The 20,045-nt window shown below is 47.9% G+C and overlaps 1 protein-coding gene across 2 annotated transcripts in view; it reads right to left on the bottom strand.

The window, feature by feature from the left end:
* LOC143293359 (drebrin-like protein B) overlaps nucleotides 1-20,045 on the bottom strand; it is a 48,461-nt gene that overhangs the window by 25,195 nt on the left and 3,221 nt on the right. For both annotated transcript variants that reach the window (XM_076604165.1, XM_076604166.1), the window contains exons 3-6: nucleotides 15,487-15,599; nucleotides 11,448-11,522; nucleotides 10,031-10,171; nucleotides 6,405-6,569 (exon numbers count right to left, since the gene is read on the bottom strand). In XM_076604165.1, the coding sequence (XP_076460280.1) occupies nucleotides 6,405-6,569; nucleotides 10,031-10,171; nucleotides 11,448-11,522; nucleotides 15,487-15,599 (494 nt within the window). The remainder of the gene's footprint in view (nucleotides 1-6,404; nucleotides 6,570-10,030; nucleotides 10,172-11,447; nucleotides 11,523-15,486; nucleotides 15,600-20,045) is intronic.

The raw sequence follows: 20,045 nt of genomic DNA, 5'->3' as shown, positions 1-20,045 counted from the left end.
CCACACCTTGTATGGCCTTACCACATCACACCACATCACACACCACACCTTGTATGGCCTTACCACATCACACCACATCACACACACCTTGTATGGCCTTACCACATCACATCACACCTTGTATGGCCTTACCACATCACATCACACACCACACCTTGTATGACCTTACCACATCACATCACATCACACACACACACCTTGTATGGCCTTACCACATCACATCACATCAAACACACCACACCTTGTATGGCCTTACCGCATCACACACACCTTGTATGGCCTTACCACATCACATCACACACCACACCTTGTATGGCCTTACCACATCACACCACATCACACACACCACACCTTGTATGGCCTTACCACATCACATACCACACCTTGTATGGCCTTACCACATCACACACCACATTTTGTATGGCCTTACCACATCACAAACCACACCTTGTCTGGCTTCACCACATCACACACACACACCACACCTTGTATGGCCTTACCACATCACACACACCACACCTTGTATGGCCTTACCACATCACATCACATCACACACACACACCTTGTATGGCCTTACCACATCACATCACATCAAACACACCACACCTTGTATGGCCTTACCGCATCACACACACCTTGTATGGCCTTACCACATCACATCACACACCACACCTTGTATGGCCTTACCACATCACACCACATCACACACACCACACCTTGTATGGCCTTACCACATCACACACACCACACCTTGTATGGCCTTACCACATCACCATCACCACCACCTTGTATGGCCTTACCACATCACACCACATCACACACACACCTTGTATGGCCTTACCACATCACATACCACACCTTGTATGGCCTTACCACATCACACACATTTTGTATGGCCTTACCACATCACAAACCACACCTTGTCTGGCTTCACCACATCACACACACACACCACACCTTGTATGGCCTTACCACATCACACACACACCTTCGTATGGCCTCACTACATCACCACATCACACACCACACCTTGTATGGCCTCACCACATCACACCACATCACACACACCACACCTTCGTATGGCCTCACTATATCACCACATCACACCACATCACACACCACACCTTGTATGGCCTCACCACATCACACCACATCACACACACCACACCTTGTATGGCCTCACCACATCACACCACATCACACACACCACACCTTGTATGGCCTCACTACATCACCACATCACACACCACACCTTTATGGCCTCACTACATCACCACATCACACCACATCACACACCACACCTTGTATGGCCTCACCACATCACACCACATCACACACACCACACCTTGTATGGCCTCACTACATCACCACATCACACACCACACCTTTATGGCCTCACTACATCACCACATCACACACACCACACCTTTATGGCCTCACTACATCACCACATCACACACACCACACCTTTATGGCCTCACCACATCACCACATCACACACACCACACCTGTATGGCCTCACTACATCACCAAATCACAGACAGACACACCTCACCATGTTGGAAGTAACTTCAGTACAGCGTCACACACCACAACACATCAAATATCATTACACACTTCAGCATAACACATCACACCACATCACACTTCAGAACAGTGTCACACATCACACCACATCACACACTTCAGTACAGTGTCACACATCACACCACATCACACACTTCAGTACAGTGTCACACATCACACAACTTCAGCGTCACACATCACACCACATCACACACTTCAGTACAGTGTCACACATCACACCACATCACACACTTCAGTTCAGCGTCACACACTAGCACACATCACACCCTCTTTCAATTCAACACCACAAATGAACACAAAATAAAGACTTCAAAATCAGACTGATTCTACGGAGTTCTTTAAAGAAACTAAAATAAGAGACTTATCTGCAAAACAAGAGCTGAAAATTTCATTCCAGAGCAACAGAAACAGAGATTACAGGAGAGTCAAAGGAAAAGTGTAAAATAGAAAACAATATATATGTCAAAGAAAAAGACATGGTAAGATCAAGGCTACATGTTCATTCCAAACAAAGTAAATAACGCAGTCCTCTGTACACATTCTTTGACAAGATGCTGGACAATAACGTCACACAGACAAAGAGAGACAGAGACAAACAATGCAACGCGAAAGATTTCTGTCAAACAGGGCATTCCAAAGGCAGTGATTCCCACCAACAATCAGTGGTGTCACCAGTGTCATGCACATCACACATTCACAGCCAACACTTCCAGCCACCACCACTCAGCTCCCTCCCCTCTGTGGCCAGCCCTGTGTCTCCACACTGCAGACAGCAGGACCACAGTACATCACCCCCCCCCTGCCCCCCCTCCCCCCCCACATCATTACTACCTGCAGGAGCCACCCCCCACATCATTACTACCTGCAGGAGCCACCCCCCCACATCATTACTACCTGCAGGAGCCAACCTCCACATCATCACTACCTGCAGGAGCCACCCCCCCACATCATTACTACCTGCAGGAACCCCCCCCCCACATCATTACTACCTGCAGGAGCCAACCCCCACATCATTACTACCTGCAGGAGCCACACCCCCACATCATTACTACCTGCAGGAGCCAACCCCCCCACCACATCATTACTACCTGCAGGAGCCAACCCCCCCACCACATCATTACTACCTGCAGGAGCCAACCCCCCCACCACATCATTACTACCTGCAGGAACCCCCCCCACATCATCACTACCTGCAGGAACCATACACCCCACATCATTACTACCTGCAGGAGCCAACCCCCCTCCCCACACATCATTACTACCTGCAGGAGCCAACCCCCCTCCCCACACATCATTACTACCTGCAGGAGCCAACCCCCCTCCCCACACATCATTACTACCTGCAGAAGCCAACCCCCCCCCACATCATTACTACCTGCAGGAACCCCCCCCCCCCCCCACATCATCACTACCTGCAGGAACCACACACCCCACATCATTACTACCTGCAGGAGCCAACCCCCCTCCCCCCACATCATTACTACCTGCAGGAGCCAACCCCCCTCCCCACACATCATTACTACCTGCAGGAGTCAACCCCTCCACACATCATTACTACCTGCAGGAGCCAACCCCCCACACATCATCACTACCTGCAGGAGCCAACCCCCACCCCCACATCATCACTACCTGCAGGAGCCCCCCCCACACACACACACACACATCATTACTACCTGCAGGAGCCACCCCCACCCCCACATCATTACTACCTGCAGGAGCCAACCCCCCCCATCATTACTACCTGCAGGAGTCAACCCCCCCACATCATTACTACCTGCAGGAGCCAACCACCCCACACACATCATTACTACCTGCAGGAGCCAACCCCCCTCCCCACACATCATTACTACCTGCAGGAGCCAACCCCCCTCCCCACACATCATTACTACCTGCAGAAGCCAACCCCCCCCCACATCATTACTACCTGCAGGAACCCCCCCCCCCCACATCATCACTACCTGCAGGAACCACACACCCCACATCATTACTACCTGCAGGAGCCAACCCCCCTCCCCCCACATCATTACTACCTGCAGGAGCCAACCCCCCTCCCCACACATCATTACTACCTGCAGGAGTCAACCCCTCCACACATCATTACTACCTGCAGGAGCCAACCCCCCACACATCATCACTACCTGCAGGAGCCAACCCCCACCCCCACATCATCACTACCTGCAGGAGCCCCCCCCCCACACACACACACACACACCCCACATCATTACTACCTGCAGGAGCCACCCCCACCCCCACATCATTACTACCTGCAGGAGCCAACCCCCCCATCATTACTACCTGCAGGAGTCAACCCCCCCACATCATTACTACCTGCAGGAGCCAACCACCCCACACACATCATTACTACCTGCAGGAGCCACCCCCCCCACACACATCATTACTACCTGCAGGAGCCACCACCCCCCACATCATTACTACCCGCAGGAGCCAACCCCCCCCCCCACATCATTACTACCTGCAGGAGCCAAACCCCACCCCCACATCATTACTACCTGCAGGAGCCAACCTCCACATCATTACTACCTGCAGGAGCCACCCCCACCCCCACATCATTACTACCTGCAGGAGCCAACCCCCCCATCATTACTACCTGCAGGAGTCAACCCCCCCACATCATTACTACCTGCAGGAGCCAACCACCCCACACACATCATTACTACCTGCAGGAGCCACCCCCCCCACACACATCATTACTACCTGCAGGAGCCACCCCCCCCCACATCATTACTACCCGCAGGAGCCAACCCCCCCCCCCACATCATTACTACCTGCAGGAGCCAAACCCCACCCCCACATCATTACTACCTGCAGGAGCCACCACCACCCCACATCATTACTACCTGCAGGAGCCAACCCCCCCACACATCATTACTACCTGCAGGAGCCAAACCCCACCCCCACATCATTACTACCTCCAGGAGCCAACCCCCCCACACATCATTACTACCTGCAGGAGCCAACCCCCCCACACATCATTACTACCTGCAGGAGCCACCCCCCCACACATCATTACTACCTGCAGGAGCCAACCCCCCCACATCATTACTACCTCCAGGAGCCAACCCCCCCACACATCATTACTACCTCCAGGAGCCAACCCCCCCACACATCATTACTACCTCCAGGAGCCAACCCCCCCACACATCATTACTACCTCCAGGAGCCAACCCCCCCACACATCATTACTACCTCCAGGAGCCAACCCCCCCACATCATTACAGGACACACTGCACAAGACAGGATCTGTCCCTTGAGAGCACGGTCTCTGTCCCAGCCACACACAGACATGTGCCACAGGAAACACCCATCACCAGCCTACATCTGACCAGCCACACACAGACATGTGCCACAGGAAACACCCATCACCAGTCTACATCTGACCAGCCACACACAGACATGTGCCATGGAAACACCCATCACCAGCCTACATCTGTCCAGCCACACACAGACATGTGCCACAGGAAACACCCATCACCAGCCTACATCTGACCAGCCACACACAGACATGTGCCATGGAAACACCCATCACCAGCCTACATCTGACCAGCCACACACAGACATGTGCCATGGAAACACCCATCACCAGTCTACATCTGACCAGCCACACACAGACATGTGCCATGGAAACACCCATCACCAGTCTTCAATGACAGAACCCCTCTCTGCCCTGTCACCCCCCTCTCTCTGTTCCCACTGAACAACATACAGTCCCTCCCACTGAATGCAGTGCTGTAGTCACCCCTGTCTTTCTCATTACCTCTCTCTCTCTTTCCACCCTCTCTTTCTCATTACCTCTCTCTTTCCACCCTGTCTTTCTCATTACCCCCCCCCCTCTCTCTTTCCACCCTGTCTTTCTCATTACCTCTCTCTCTCTCTCTTTCCACCCTGTCTTTCTCATTACCTCTCTCTCTCTCTTTCCACCCTGTCTTTCTCATTACCTCTCTCTCTTTCCACCCTGTCTTTCTCATTACCTCTCTCTCTCTCTTTCCACCCTGTCTTTCTCATTACCTCTCTCTCTCTCTTTCCACCCTGTCTTTCTCATTACCTCTCTCTCTCTTTCCACCCTGTCTTTCTCATTACCTCTCTCTCTCTTTCCACCCTCTCTTTCTCATTACCTCTCTCTCTCTTTCCACCCTCTCTTTCTCATTACCTCTCTCTCTCTTTCCACCCTGTCTTTCTCATTACCTCTCTCTCTCTCTCTTTCCACCCTGTCTTTCTCATTACCTCTCTCTCTCTCTTTCCACCCTCTCTTTCTCATTACCTCTCTCTCTCTCTTTCCACCCTGTCTTTCTCATTACCTCTCTCTCTCTCTTTCCACCCTGTCTTTCTCATTACCTCTCTCTCTCTTTCCACCCTCTCTTTCTCATTACCTCTCTCTTTCCACCCTCTCTTTCTCATTACCTCTCTCTCTCTCTTTTCCCACCCTGTCTTTCTCATTACCTCTCTCTCTCTCTCTCTTTCCACCCTCTCTTTCTCATTACCTCTCTCTCTCTTTCCACCCTCTCTTTCTCATTACCTCTCTCTCTCTTTCCACCCTGTCTTTCTCATTACCTCTCTCTCTCTTTCCACCCTGTCTTTCTCATTACCCCCTCTCTCTCTCCACCCTCTCTTTCTCATTACCTCTCTCTCTCTTTCCACACTCTCTTTCTCATTACCTCTCTCTCTCTCTCTTTCCACCCTCTCTTTCACATTACCTCTCTCTCTCTCTCTTTCCACCCTCTCTTTCACACTACCTCTCTCTCTTTCCACCCTCTTTCTCTCATTGCCTCTCTCTCTTTCCACCCTGTCTTTCTCATTACCTCTCTCTCTTTACGATCCTGTTCCGCCCTCTCTTTCTCTTGCTGTGCTTTTTTCAGCTCCTCCTGTCGGCGCCGATTCTCTTCCTTTTCTGTCTCTGCCCAGAACTGGTCCCTGGACTTGGTGTTGATGTCGCGGGTCGGGATCACACGCTGGTAGTCTGTGCCCTGCACACACCTTCACTGTACAGTCCCTGCCCTAAACACCTTCACTGTACACCAGGTAGTCCCTGCCCTGAACACCTTCACTGTACAGTCCCTGCCCTAAACACCTTCACTATACAGTCCCTGCCCTAAACACCTTCACTGTACACCAGGTAGTCCCTGCCCTGAACACCTTCACTATACAGTCCCTGCCCTAAACACCTTCACTATACAGTCCCTGCCCTGAACACCTTCACTATACAGTCCCTGCCCTAAACACCTTCACTGTACAGTCCCTGCCCTAAACACCTTCACTGTACACCAGGTAGTCCCTGCCCTGAACACCTTCACTGTACAGTCCCTGCCCTAAACACCTTCACTGTACACCAGGTAGTCCCTGCCCTGAACACCTTCACTATACAGTCCCTGCCCTGAACACCTTCACTGTACACCAGGTAGTCCCTGCCCTGAACACCTTCACTGTACAGTCCCTGCCCTGAACACCTTCACTATACAGTCCCTGCCCTAAACACCTTCACTGTACAGTCCCTGCCCTAAACACCTTCACTATACAGTCCCTGCCCTAAACACCTTCACTGTACACCAGGTAGTCCCTGCCCTGAACATCTTCACTATACAGTCCCTACCCTAAACACCTTCACTGTACAGTCCCTGCCCTAAACATCTTCACTATACAGTCCCTGCCCTAAACACCTTCACTGTACACCAGGTAGTCCCTGCCCTAAACACCTTCACTGTACACCAGGTAGTCCCTGCCCTGAACACCTTCACTGTACAGTCCCTGCCCTAAACACCTTCACTATACAGTCCCTGCCCTAAACACCTTCACTGTACACCAGGTAGTCCCTGCCCTGAACACCTTCACTATACAGTCCCTGCCCTAAACACCTTCACTGTACACCAGGTAGTCCCTGCCCTGAACACCTTCACTGTACACCAGGTAGTCCCTGCCCTGAACACCTTCACTGTACAGTCCCTGCCCTAAACACCTTCACTGTACACCAGGTAGTCCCTGCCCTGAACACCTTCACTGTACAGTCCCTGCCCTAAACACCTTCACTGTACACCAGGTAGTCCCTGCCCTAAACACCTTCACTATACAGTCCCTGCCCTAAACACCTTCACTGTACAGTCCCTGCCCTAAACACCTTCACTGTACACCAGGTAGTCCCTGCCCTAAACACCTTCACTGTACAGTCCCTGCCCTAAACACCTTCACTATACAGTCCCTGCCCTAAACACCTTCACTGTACACCAGGTAGTCCCTGCCCTAAACACCTTCACTGTACAGTCCCTGCCCTAAACACCTTCACTGTACACCAGGTAGTCCCTGCCCTAAACACCTTCACTATACAGTCCCTGCCCTAAACACCTTCACTATACAGTCCCTGCCCTGAACACCTTCACTGTACACCAGGTAGTCCCTGCCCTAAACACCTTCACTATACAGTCCCTGCCCTAAACACCTTCACTATACAGTCCCTGCCCTAAACACCTTCACTGTACACCAGGTAGTCCCTGCCCTGAACACCTTCACTATACAGTCCCTGCCCTAAACACCTTCACTATACAGTCCCTGCCCTAAACACCTTCACTGTACACCAGGTAGTCCCTGCCCTGAACACCTTCACTATACAGTCCCTGCCCTAAACACCTTCACTATACAGTCCCTGCCCTAAACACCTTCACTGTACACCAGGTAGTCCCTGCCCTAAACACCTTCACTATACAGTCCCTGCCCTAAACACCTTCACTATACAGTCCCTGCCCTAAACACCTTCACTGTACAGTCCCTGCCCTAAACACCTTCACTGTACACCAGGTAGTCCCTGCCCTGAACACCTTCACTGTACAGTCCCTGCCCTAAACACCTTCACTATACAGTCCCTGCCCTGAACACCTTCACTGTACACCAGGTAGTCCCTGCCCTAAACACCTTCACTATACAGTCCCTGCCCTAAACACCTTCACTGTACAGTCCCTGCCCTAAACACCTTCACTGTACAGCAGTAAGAGTGTTGTGTCTTCAGAGTGTTGTGCCTTCAGTATCTAAGAGTGTTGTGTCTTCAGCATCTAAGAGTGTTGTGCCTTCAGTATCTAAGAGTGTTGTGCCTTCAGTATCTAAGTGTGTTGTGTCCTCAGTATCTAAGAGTGTTGTGCCTTCAGTATCTAAGAGTGTTGTGCCTTCAGTATCTAAGAGTGTTGTGTCCTCAGTATCTAACAGTGTTGTGTCTTCAGTATCTAAGAGTGTTGTGCCTTCAGAGTGTTGTGTTTTCAGTATCTAAGAGTGTTGTGCCTTCAGTATCTAAGAGTGTTGTGTCTTCAGTATCTAAGAGTGTTGTGTCTTCAGTATCTCAAAGTAGCTGCAGTGATCCATGAAACTATAGAGTAAACAACATCAAATAGTGGTTCATACTGAAAAACTGTCATCCACCGGCCGCTGTGGCGAAGTGGTTAGCGTTGCGACTGACGGCTGGGAGGACGTGGGTTCGAATCCCAGCGGAGGTGGGTTTTTCGGCCCATGGCAAGCTCCTACCCAGAGTTGAGTGTGCTGTGGGCTTAAATGAGGAGACTGGGACCACACAGTCGAGTGTCATCCACTTCAAGGATGCACCTTTGGATGTGTTGCTCTAATTACGTGACCAACACTGCAAATGTCTGTATCTCTCGGGCCTGGTTAATGCCAGGATATCATTATGACAGGAAGCGTAGAGTACAGCCTTGTCACGCGATCCCAAACCAAAATGGACCTCCATAGCAACATCGTCATCATCATCGTCATCCTCCTCCTCCTTCATCGTCATCAATATAAACAAAATAGTCTCAAAGTCTGTGGCCTTTCATGCCCTGCTCTCATGGTGACCTCAGTTTCAATACCCCTCCACTTCCATGCTTGGGGTGAGTCCTGTCAATGTCGTCAGTGTCAGCAGATTCATGGGGGGTTGTTGTTTGAGGGATGTGGTGGCAGTCTCCACTCTGGGAGGGACGCTCACTCAGTCTGTCTCTGCGACTAAGCCATTATTGTCGTTAGTAGGGGCCTTAGTAGGTGGTGTCCTAAGTACGTTAAAACAGAACAGGCACCACTGAACACCACAGAAGTGACTCAGCAGCAGTGCAGGGTCTCCTCTGTTGTGTGGCCTCCTGGCGACCTAACATCGATGGTTCCCTGTGGACTGCCGACGCTGGAACTGCGACGGACAAACCTGGGTGTGGCCGTGTATAGGGGAATCTAAATGAGCGGTGTGGGAGTAATGCCACTGAAACGGTGCAGATGATGGGGCAGCAACAAAAAAAAACAAAAAAACAAACAAACTGTCATCCACAAAATATGATGGGTACATTCCTCTGGCACTGCCACATTACTCCACTGAGCAAGCACTCCACTCAGACCAACCGACACCAGTACTGAAAACCTTCCTTTGAAAGGTGAGGACGTGAGCAATGAAGGTGAGTCAGTGACTCACCACAGGGGTGGGAGCATCGACGGCCTTGGCCTTTTCCTTGTGGAAGCTGTAGTTGGCCCCCGAGGCCTTGGCCACTCGCTTGATGATGTCATCCTCGTCAATGTCCGTCTCTGTGCGTGCGTTGATCGTCACATGCACTGTCTGTAAAGTACATCAAACATTGCACTGTCTGTACAGTACATCACACATTGCACTGTCTGCACAATACATCACATTACAGTCTGCACAATACATCACACATTTCATTGTCTACACTATACATCACACATTGCACTGTCTGCACAACACATCACACATTTCACTGCACAATACATCACACATTTCATTGTCTGCACAATACATCACACATTTCACTGCACAATACATCACATTACAGTCTGCACAATACATCATACATTTCAGTCTGCACAATACATCACACATTTCACTGTCTGCACATTACATCACACATTTCATTGTCTGCACAATACATCACACATTTCACAGTCTGCACAATACATCAAACATTTCACTGCACTATACATCACACATTTCACAGTCTGCACAATACATCACACATTTCACAGTCTGCACAATACATCACACATTTCATTGTCTGCACAATACATCAAACATTTCATTGTCGGCATAATACATCACACATTTCACAGTCTGCACAATACATCACACATTTCACTGTCTGCACAATACATCGCACATTTCACTGTCTGCACTATACACACACATTTCACTGCACTATACATCACACATTTCACTGTCTGCACTATACATTCAGGGATATGAGAAGGACTGAATCAGAAAAGTACATTGTAGCCGGGCTGTGTGTGTGACTGTGAAAGCCCATGGTGTCACTTAGGTGTCTGGGGGACCAAGCCCCCCTGCAGATGACAGAAGAATGTTTACAAACTGCAATAACACGGCAGGAAACCTGCAAGGGTCAATATTACCCTTTTTCAAACTGTATGCAAACACAGAAGAAAGAACGATGTTTCCTGTAAGCCTAAAGTCTGGTATAAAACAAAACATACTTTCTGTTCATAATGGAGATCAATCCTTAGTTCTTTGGCTACGGATCCCACATCTAAATAACATGTACTAATAGCAGCCATCAAGTGTATCACCTCATCATCACCTTATGCAATTTCTGCACACAAAAAAGTATTGTGAAACGTTACAGGTTTTTGCTGCATAAAGTGAGAATGGCCCCAGTGGCTAGACATGAACAGAGATTGTGTGTGTGTGTGTGTGTGTGTGTGTGTGTGTGAGACAGAGTGTGCGTGCATGTGTGATGCACACACAAGCGTGTGTGTGCATGCCTGTGTGTCTGTATGTGTCTGTGTGGAGTATCAATGTACCAGTGTGTGATGTGACGGACAGTACAAACACCAGCAGGTAAACCAAATGAAGAGCACAGTACCTTGAGGAAGGCCTGGATGTCTCTCAGGTGAGCAGTACACTTCAACTTGAAGGAGTCCTGTGCCCCCTCTCCTTGCTGCACACACATCGCATCATGCTGTCTTACATCACTACACTGTACATCATGCTGTCTGTACATTACTACACACTGTACATCATGCTGTCTGTACATTACTACACACTGTACATCATGCTGTCTGTACATCACTACACTGTACATCATGCTGTCTGTACATTACTACACACTGTACATCATGCTGTCTGTACATCACTACACACTGTACATCATGCTGTCTGTACATTACTACACACTGTACATCATGCTGTCTGTACATCACTACACTGTACATCATGCTGTCTGTACATTACTACACACTGTACATCATGCTGTCTTACAACACTACACTGTACACCATGCTGTCTGTACATTACTACACTGTACATCATGCTGTCTTACATCACTACACTGTACATCATGCTGTCTGTACATTACTACACACTGTACATCATGCTGTCTGTACATCATGCTGTCTTACATCACTACACTGTACATCATGCTGTCTGTACATCACTACACACTGTACATCATGCTGTCTGTACATCACTACACACTGTACATCATGCTGTCTGTACATTACTACACACTGTACATCATGCTGTCTGTACATCACTACACTGTACATCATGCTGTCTGTACATCACTACACACTGTACATCATGCTGTCTGTACATTACTACACACTGTACATCATGCTGTCTGTACATCACTACACTGTACATCATGCTGTCTGTACATTACTACACACTGTACATCATGCTGTCTTACAACACTACACTGTACACCATGCTGTCTGTACATCACTACACTGTACATCATGCTGTCTGTACATCACTACACACTGTACATCATGCTGTCTGTACATTACTACACACTGTACATCATGCTGTCTGTACATCACTACACTGTACACCATGCTGTCTGTACATTACTACACACTGTACATCATGCTGTCTGTACATCACTACACTGTACATCATGCTGTCTGTACATCACTACACTGTACATCATGCTGTCTGTACATTACTACACTGTACATCATGCTGTCTGTACATCACTACACTGTACATCATGCTGTCTGTACATTACTACACACTGTACATCATGCTGTCTTACAACACTACACTGTACACCATGCTGTCTGTACATTACTACACACTGTACATCATGTTGTCTGTACATTACTACACACTGTACACCATGCTGTCTGTACATCACTACACACTGTACATCATGCTGTCTGTACATTACTACACACTGTACATCATGCTGTCTTACATCACTACACACTGTACATCATGCTGTCTGTACATCACTACACACTGTACACGATGCTGTCTGTACATCACTACACACTGTACATCATGCTGTCTGTACATCACTACACACTGTACATCATGCTGTCTGTACATCACTACACTGTACATCATGCTGTCTTAGATCACTACACTGTACATCATGCTGTCTGTACATTACTACACACTGTACATCATGCTGTCTGTACATCACTACACACTGTACATGATGCTGTCTGTACATCACTACACACTGTGCACAATGCTGTCTGTACATCACTACACACTGTACATCATGCTGTCTGTACATCACTACACACTGTGCACAATGCTGTCTGTACATCACTACACACTGTACATCATGCTGTCTGTACATCACTACACTGTACACCATGCTGTCTGTGCATCACTACACACTGTACACCATGCTGTCTGTACATCACTACACTGTACACCATCACACTGTACATCACTACACACCATCATGCTGTCTGTACATCACTACACACCATCATGCTGTCTGTACATCACTACACACCATCATGCTGTCTGTACATCACTACACACCACCACACTGTGCATCACTACACACCACACACTGTACATCACTACACACCACATACTGTGCATCACTACACACCATCACACTGTACATCACTACACACCACATACTGTGCATCACTACACACCACACACTGTACATCACTACACACCACATACTGTGCATCACTACACACCACACACTGTACATCACTACACACCATCACACTGTGCATCACTGCACACCATCACGCTGTCTGTGCATCACTACACACCACCACACTGTACATCACTACAAACCAACACACTGTACATCACTACACACCACCACACCATCACACTGTCTGTGCATCACTACACACCACCACACTGTACATCACTACACACCACCACACTGTACATCACTACACACCACACACTATACATCACTACACACCACACACTGTACATCACTACACACCATCACACTGTACATCACTACACACCACCACACTGTACATCATTACACACCACCTCACTGTACATCATTACACACCACCACACCATACACTGTACATCACTACACACCACACACTGTGCATCACTACACACCATCACACTGTACATCACTACACACCACACACTGTGCATCACTACACACCACCACACTGTACATCACTACACACCACCACACTGTACATCACTACACACCACACACTGTGCATCACTACACACCACCACACTGTACATCACTACACACCACACACTGTACATCACTACACACCATCACACCACACACTGTGCATCACTACACACCATCACACCACACACTGTACATCACTACACACCATCACACTGTACATCACTACACACCATCACACTGTGCATCACTATATACACCACACACTGTGCATCACTACACACCACCACACTGTACATCACTATACACCACCACACTGTACATCACTACACACCACCACACTGTGCATCACTACACACCATCACACCACACACTGTACATCACTACACACCATCACACCACACACTGTACATCACTAGATGCCATCACACTGTACATCACTATACACCATCACACCACACACTGTACATCACTATACACCATCACACCACACACTGTACATCACTACACACCATCACACCACACACTGTACATCACTACACACCATCACACCACACACTGTACATCACTACACGCCATCACACTGTGCATCACTATACACCACCACACTGTACATCAATACACACCATCACACTGTACATCACTACACACCACACACTGTGCATCACTACACACCACACACTGTGCATCACTACACACCATCACACTGTCTGTACATCACTACACATCATCACACTGTACATCACTACACACCATCATACTGACTGTACATCATACTGACTGTACATCACTACACACCATCACACTGACTGTACATCACTACACACCATCACACTGACTGTACATCACTACACACCATCATACTGACTGTACATCACTACACACCATCATAATGACTGTACATCACTACACACCATCACACTGTCTGTGCATCACACTGACTGTACATCACTACACACCATCACACTGACTGTACATCACTACACACCATCATACTGACTGTACATCACTACACACCATCATACTGACTGTACATCACTACACACCATCACACTGTACATCACACTGCACATCACTACACACCATCACGCTGTCTGTGCAGTGGTACTGTACATCCTAATAGTTAATCATATCTACAGTGTGTAGATTGACACACAACGATGTCCTTCATCATCAACAGAACAAGACATGGAATGACAAATTACAGACACAGGATGACAAACACTGCCACACATAGTGATGGCTAAGTCATTCAGCGTTCAACTCTTACACCAAATCTATAGCAACACCAAACTGACATCTCAAAGCTTTCAGTTATTTTACTCATATTTTGGCAGATCTTAACAAACAAGTGTTGTTGAAGTTAAAACGATGGACTAATTAATATTTCAGCAGTTTGGACTTGTACCCAAAGCTGTACAGTATAATTTTCTCTTTATGAAGCTACAAGTGGTGTGTCCATCCAAAGAACCAGTACAGTACAGCACAGTGCAGTGGACAGTACGGGGAAAAGAGAAGTGTTGCTGACCCAGTTAATGAGGACGTATTTGGGCAGGGCTGTGTTGGGGTCCGTGACGCGACAGTAGGCGTACTGGATCTTCCCACTGTTCAGTTCCTCTGCCATCTCCTCAATTCCTCCATCTGCACAGAAACAGTGAGCATCATCTGCAGTGAGCATCATCTGCACAGAAACAGTGAGCATCATCTGCAGTGAGCATCCATCATCTGCACAGAAACAGTGAGCATCATCTGCACAGAAACAGTGAGCATCATCTGCAGTGAGCGTCATCTGCACAGAAACAGTGAGCATCATCTGCACAGAAACAGTGAGCATCATCTGCAGTGAGCGTCATCTGCACAGAAACAGTGAGCATCATCTGCACAGAAACAGTGAGCATCATCTGCAGTGAGCGTCATCTGCACAGAAACAGTGAGCATCATCTGCACAGAAACACACTGATCATGATCACCTGTAAACAAACACACTCTCATCTGTACACAAACACACTATCTGTGCATAAAAATACTGATCATCTGTACACATACACACTATCATCTGCACACAAACATACTATTAATAGTTATCATCTGTACACAAACACACTAACATGCACACAAACATACTATTAACCCCTTGGCTGCCTACATAAGGAGATAACTCGTCAGTACAAGCATGTACACTTTGCAGCCACAATGACGAGATAACTTGTCATCGAAATATTCTGACTTTTCCCTGGTTTGCATTCAGTTCATTGACAAAAATATTGGTAGCTTTAGGTTGGGGAATCTTTCTGGATTATATTCATAGCTAGAAACACCATCTACATCATGAGGCAGTCCTTTATTTGAACATTTTCGGAGAGTTACTGGCCGCAATATTTGCCTGACTCTCCTCGCTCGCTCAACAAAATGTCGGACGGACGCCGTGCTCAAGACATGCGATCATGGCGAGCTAAATCAACTAAGATTGCTTTCTTCAGCTGATGCTCAGAAAGAACTGAAGCCTAAATTTGAAAGAGAAGACAGTGATGAACATTTATAGGATGATTTGATAGAAAATAAAGAGAGCAATCAAGAGAGTAGCCAAGACACAACTGTCAGTAAGTGATGCCGGCTGTACAGCTGTAGCAGATGACAGAAAGTGACCGAATTATTAGCAGGACACAGTGTGAGCGATTTTCTTGGCACTCGGCCAATGCATTCTGATGAGAACTGGATGAAGTGACGGAGTGAGTGGGGTGAAGAGGAGGGGGGTGGAGACTGAGGGGGTGTGGCCTCACATCCATATTATCACTTGGAGAAATCACAATGCACTGTGTATCTGTCTCTTTTTTTTTTCTTTTTTTTTCTTTATATTTTTTTTATTGGGGTTGTTCTTGTGTGACTTTGTGTGTGCAGATATCCATTTGTCCAGAAAAATATTTTAGTGCAAATTATCTGACAGATGTTTGTAATGAACAGGTTGAAAATGTGACAAAAAACAAAACACTGATTTCAAAACAACCGCATGTCACTGAAAATATATAAAATGGGAAAGCATCACATGTTTTGTAGTCTTTATTCATTTACCTTTCAGAAAATATATATACTTTTATGGGTCTTTCTCCAATAACAAAGAGCACAGAATTTTTTTTAAAATTTATACCCGTTTTCTTGGGAAAAAAACCTTGGCAAACAGATTTCACTTAAATCTTATTTTCCTGGCAGCAAAAGGATTAACATTTATCATCTGCACACAAACTATTATTATAATAGTTATCATCTGTACACAACCACACTATCATCTGCAGATAAACATCTGATCATCTGTACACAAAAACATGGATCATCTGTACACAAACACTATCATCTGCATGTCAATTACTTTGTCTCAGACAGACAGTATGGGTCTGACAGACAGACAGACAGTATAGGTCTGACAGACAGACAGTATAGGTCTGACAGACAGACAGTATGAGTCAGACAGTATGGGTCAGACCGACAGACAGACACCGACAGACAGACAGTATGGGTCAGCAGACAGTATGGGTCAGACCGACAGACAGACAGTATGGGTCAGACCGACAGACAGACAGTATGGGTCAGCAGACAGTATGGGTCAGACAGACAGTATGGGTCAGACCGACAGACAGACAGTATGGGTCAGCAGACAGTATGGGTCAGACAGACAGACAGACAGTATGGGTCAGAAAGACAGTATGGGTCAGAAAGACAGACAGACAGTATGGATCAGACAGACAGTATGGGTCAGACCGACAGACAGACAGTATGGGTCAGCAGACAGTATGGGTCAGAAAGACAGACAGACAGTATGGATCAGACAGACAGTATGGGTCAGACCGACAGACAGACAGTATGGGTCTGACAGACAGACAGACAGTATGGGTCAGACCGACAGACAGACAGTATGGGTCAGACAGACAGTATGGGTCAGACAGACAGACAGACAGTATGGGTCAGAAAGACAGTATGGGTCAGAAAGACAGACAGACAGTATGGATCAGACAGACAGTATGGGTCAGAAAGACAGACAGACAGACAGTATGGATCAGACAGACAGACAGACAGTATGGGTCAGACAGACAGACAGACAGTATGGGTCAGAAAGACAGTATGGGTCAGAAAGACAGTATGGGTCAGAAAGACAGACAGACAGTATGGATCAGACAGACAGTATGGGTCAGACCGACAGACAGACAGTATGGGTCTGACAGACAGACAGACAGACAGACAGACAGTATGGGTCAGACAGACAGACAGACAGTATGGGTCTGACAGACAGACAGACAGACAGACAGTATGGGTCAGACCGACAGACAGACAGTATGGGTCAGACCGACAGACAGACAGACAGACAGTATGGGTCAGACAGACAGACAGACAGTATGGGTCAGACCGACAGACAGACAGTATGGGTCAGACCGACAGACAGACAGTATGGGTCAGACCGACAGTATGGGTCAGACCGACAGACAGACAGTATGGGTCAGACAGACAGACAGACAGACAGACAGACAGTATGGGTCTGACAGACAGACAGACAGACAGTATGGGTCAGACCGACAGACAGACAGTATGGGTCAGACCGACAGACAGACAGTATGGGTCAGACAGACAGATAGACAGTATGGGTCAGACCGACAGACAGACAGACAGACAGACAGTATGGGTCTGACAGACGGACAGACAGACAGACAGTATGGGTCAGACCGACAGACAGACAGTATGGGTCAGACAGACAGACAGACAGTATGGGTCAGACAAACAGACAGACAGTATGGGTCAGACCGACAGACAGACAGACAGACAGACAGACAGTATGGGTCAGACAGACAGACAGACAGTATGGGTCAGACCGACAGTATGGGTCAGACCGACAGACAGACAGTATGGGTCAGACAGACAGACAGAGAGTATGGGTCTGACAGACAGACAGACAGACAGACAGACAGTATGGGTCTGACAGACGGACAGACAGACAGACAGTATGGGTCAGACCGACAGACAGACAGTATGGGTCAGACAGACAGACAGACAGTATGGGTCAGACAAACAGACAGACAGTATGGGTCAGACCGACAGACAGACAGACAGACAGACAGTATGGGTCAGACCGACAGACAGACAGTATGGGTCAGACAGACAGACGGACAGACAGACAGTATGGGTCTGACAGACAGACAGACAGACAGACAGACAGTATGGGTCTGACAGACAGACAGACAGACAGACAGACAGACAGTATGGGTCTGACAGACAGACAGACAGACAGACAGTATGGGTCAGACCGACAGACAGACAGTATGGGTCAGACCGACAGACAGACAGTATGGGTCAGACAATCAGACAGACAGACAGACAGTATGGGTCAGACCGACAGACAGACAGTATGGGTCAGACAGACCGACAGACAGACAGTATGGGTCAGACAGACAGACAGACAGTATGGGTCAGACCGACAGACAGACAGTATGGGTCAGACCGACAGACAGACAGTATGGGTCAGACAGACAGACAGTATGGGTCAGAAAGACAGTATGGGTCAAAAAGACAGACAGTATGGATCAGACAGACAGTATGGGTCAGACAGACAGTATGGGTCAGACCGACAGACAGACAGTATGGGTCAGAAAGACAGACAGACAGTATGGGTCAGACAGACAGACAGTATGGGTCAGAAAGACAGATAGACAGTATGGGTCAGACAGACAGACAGTATGGGTCAGAAAGACAGACAGACAGTATGGGTCAGACAGACAGACAGTATGGGTCAGAAAGACAGACAGACAGTATGGGTCAGACAGACAGACAATATGGGTCAGACAGACAGTATGGGTCAGACAGACAGACAGACAGTATGGGACAGACAGACAATATGGGTCAGACAGACAGTATGGGTCAGAAAGACAGATAGACAGTATGGGTCAGACAGACAGACAGTATGGGTCAGACAGACAGACAGTATGGGTCAGAAAGACAGATAGACAGTATGGGTCAGACAGACAGACAGTATGGGTCAGACAGACAGTATGGGTCAGACAGGCAAATAGACAGTATGGGTCAGACAGACAGACAGTATGGGTCAGA

Source organism: Babylonia areolata, chromosome 19, assembly GCF_041734735.1.
Source record: "Babylonia areolata isolate BAREFJ2019XMU chromosome 19, ASM4173473v1, whole genome shotgun sequence".
In the NCBI taxonomy this organism is placed as follows: Eukaryota; Metazoa; Mollusca; class Gastropoda; order Neogastropoda; family Buccinidae; genus Babylonia; species Babylonia areolata.
The sequence above is the reverse complement of the archived record's forward strand: the minus strand, read 5'-3'. Positions and strand labels throughout refer to the sequence as shown.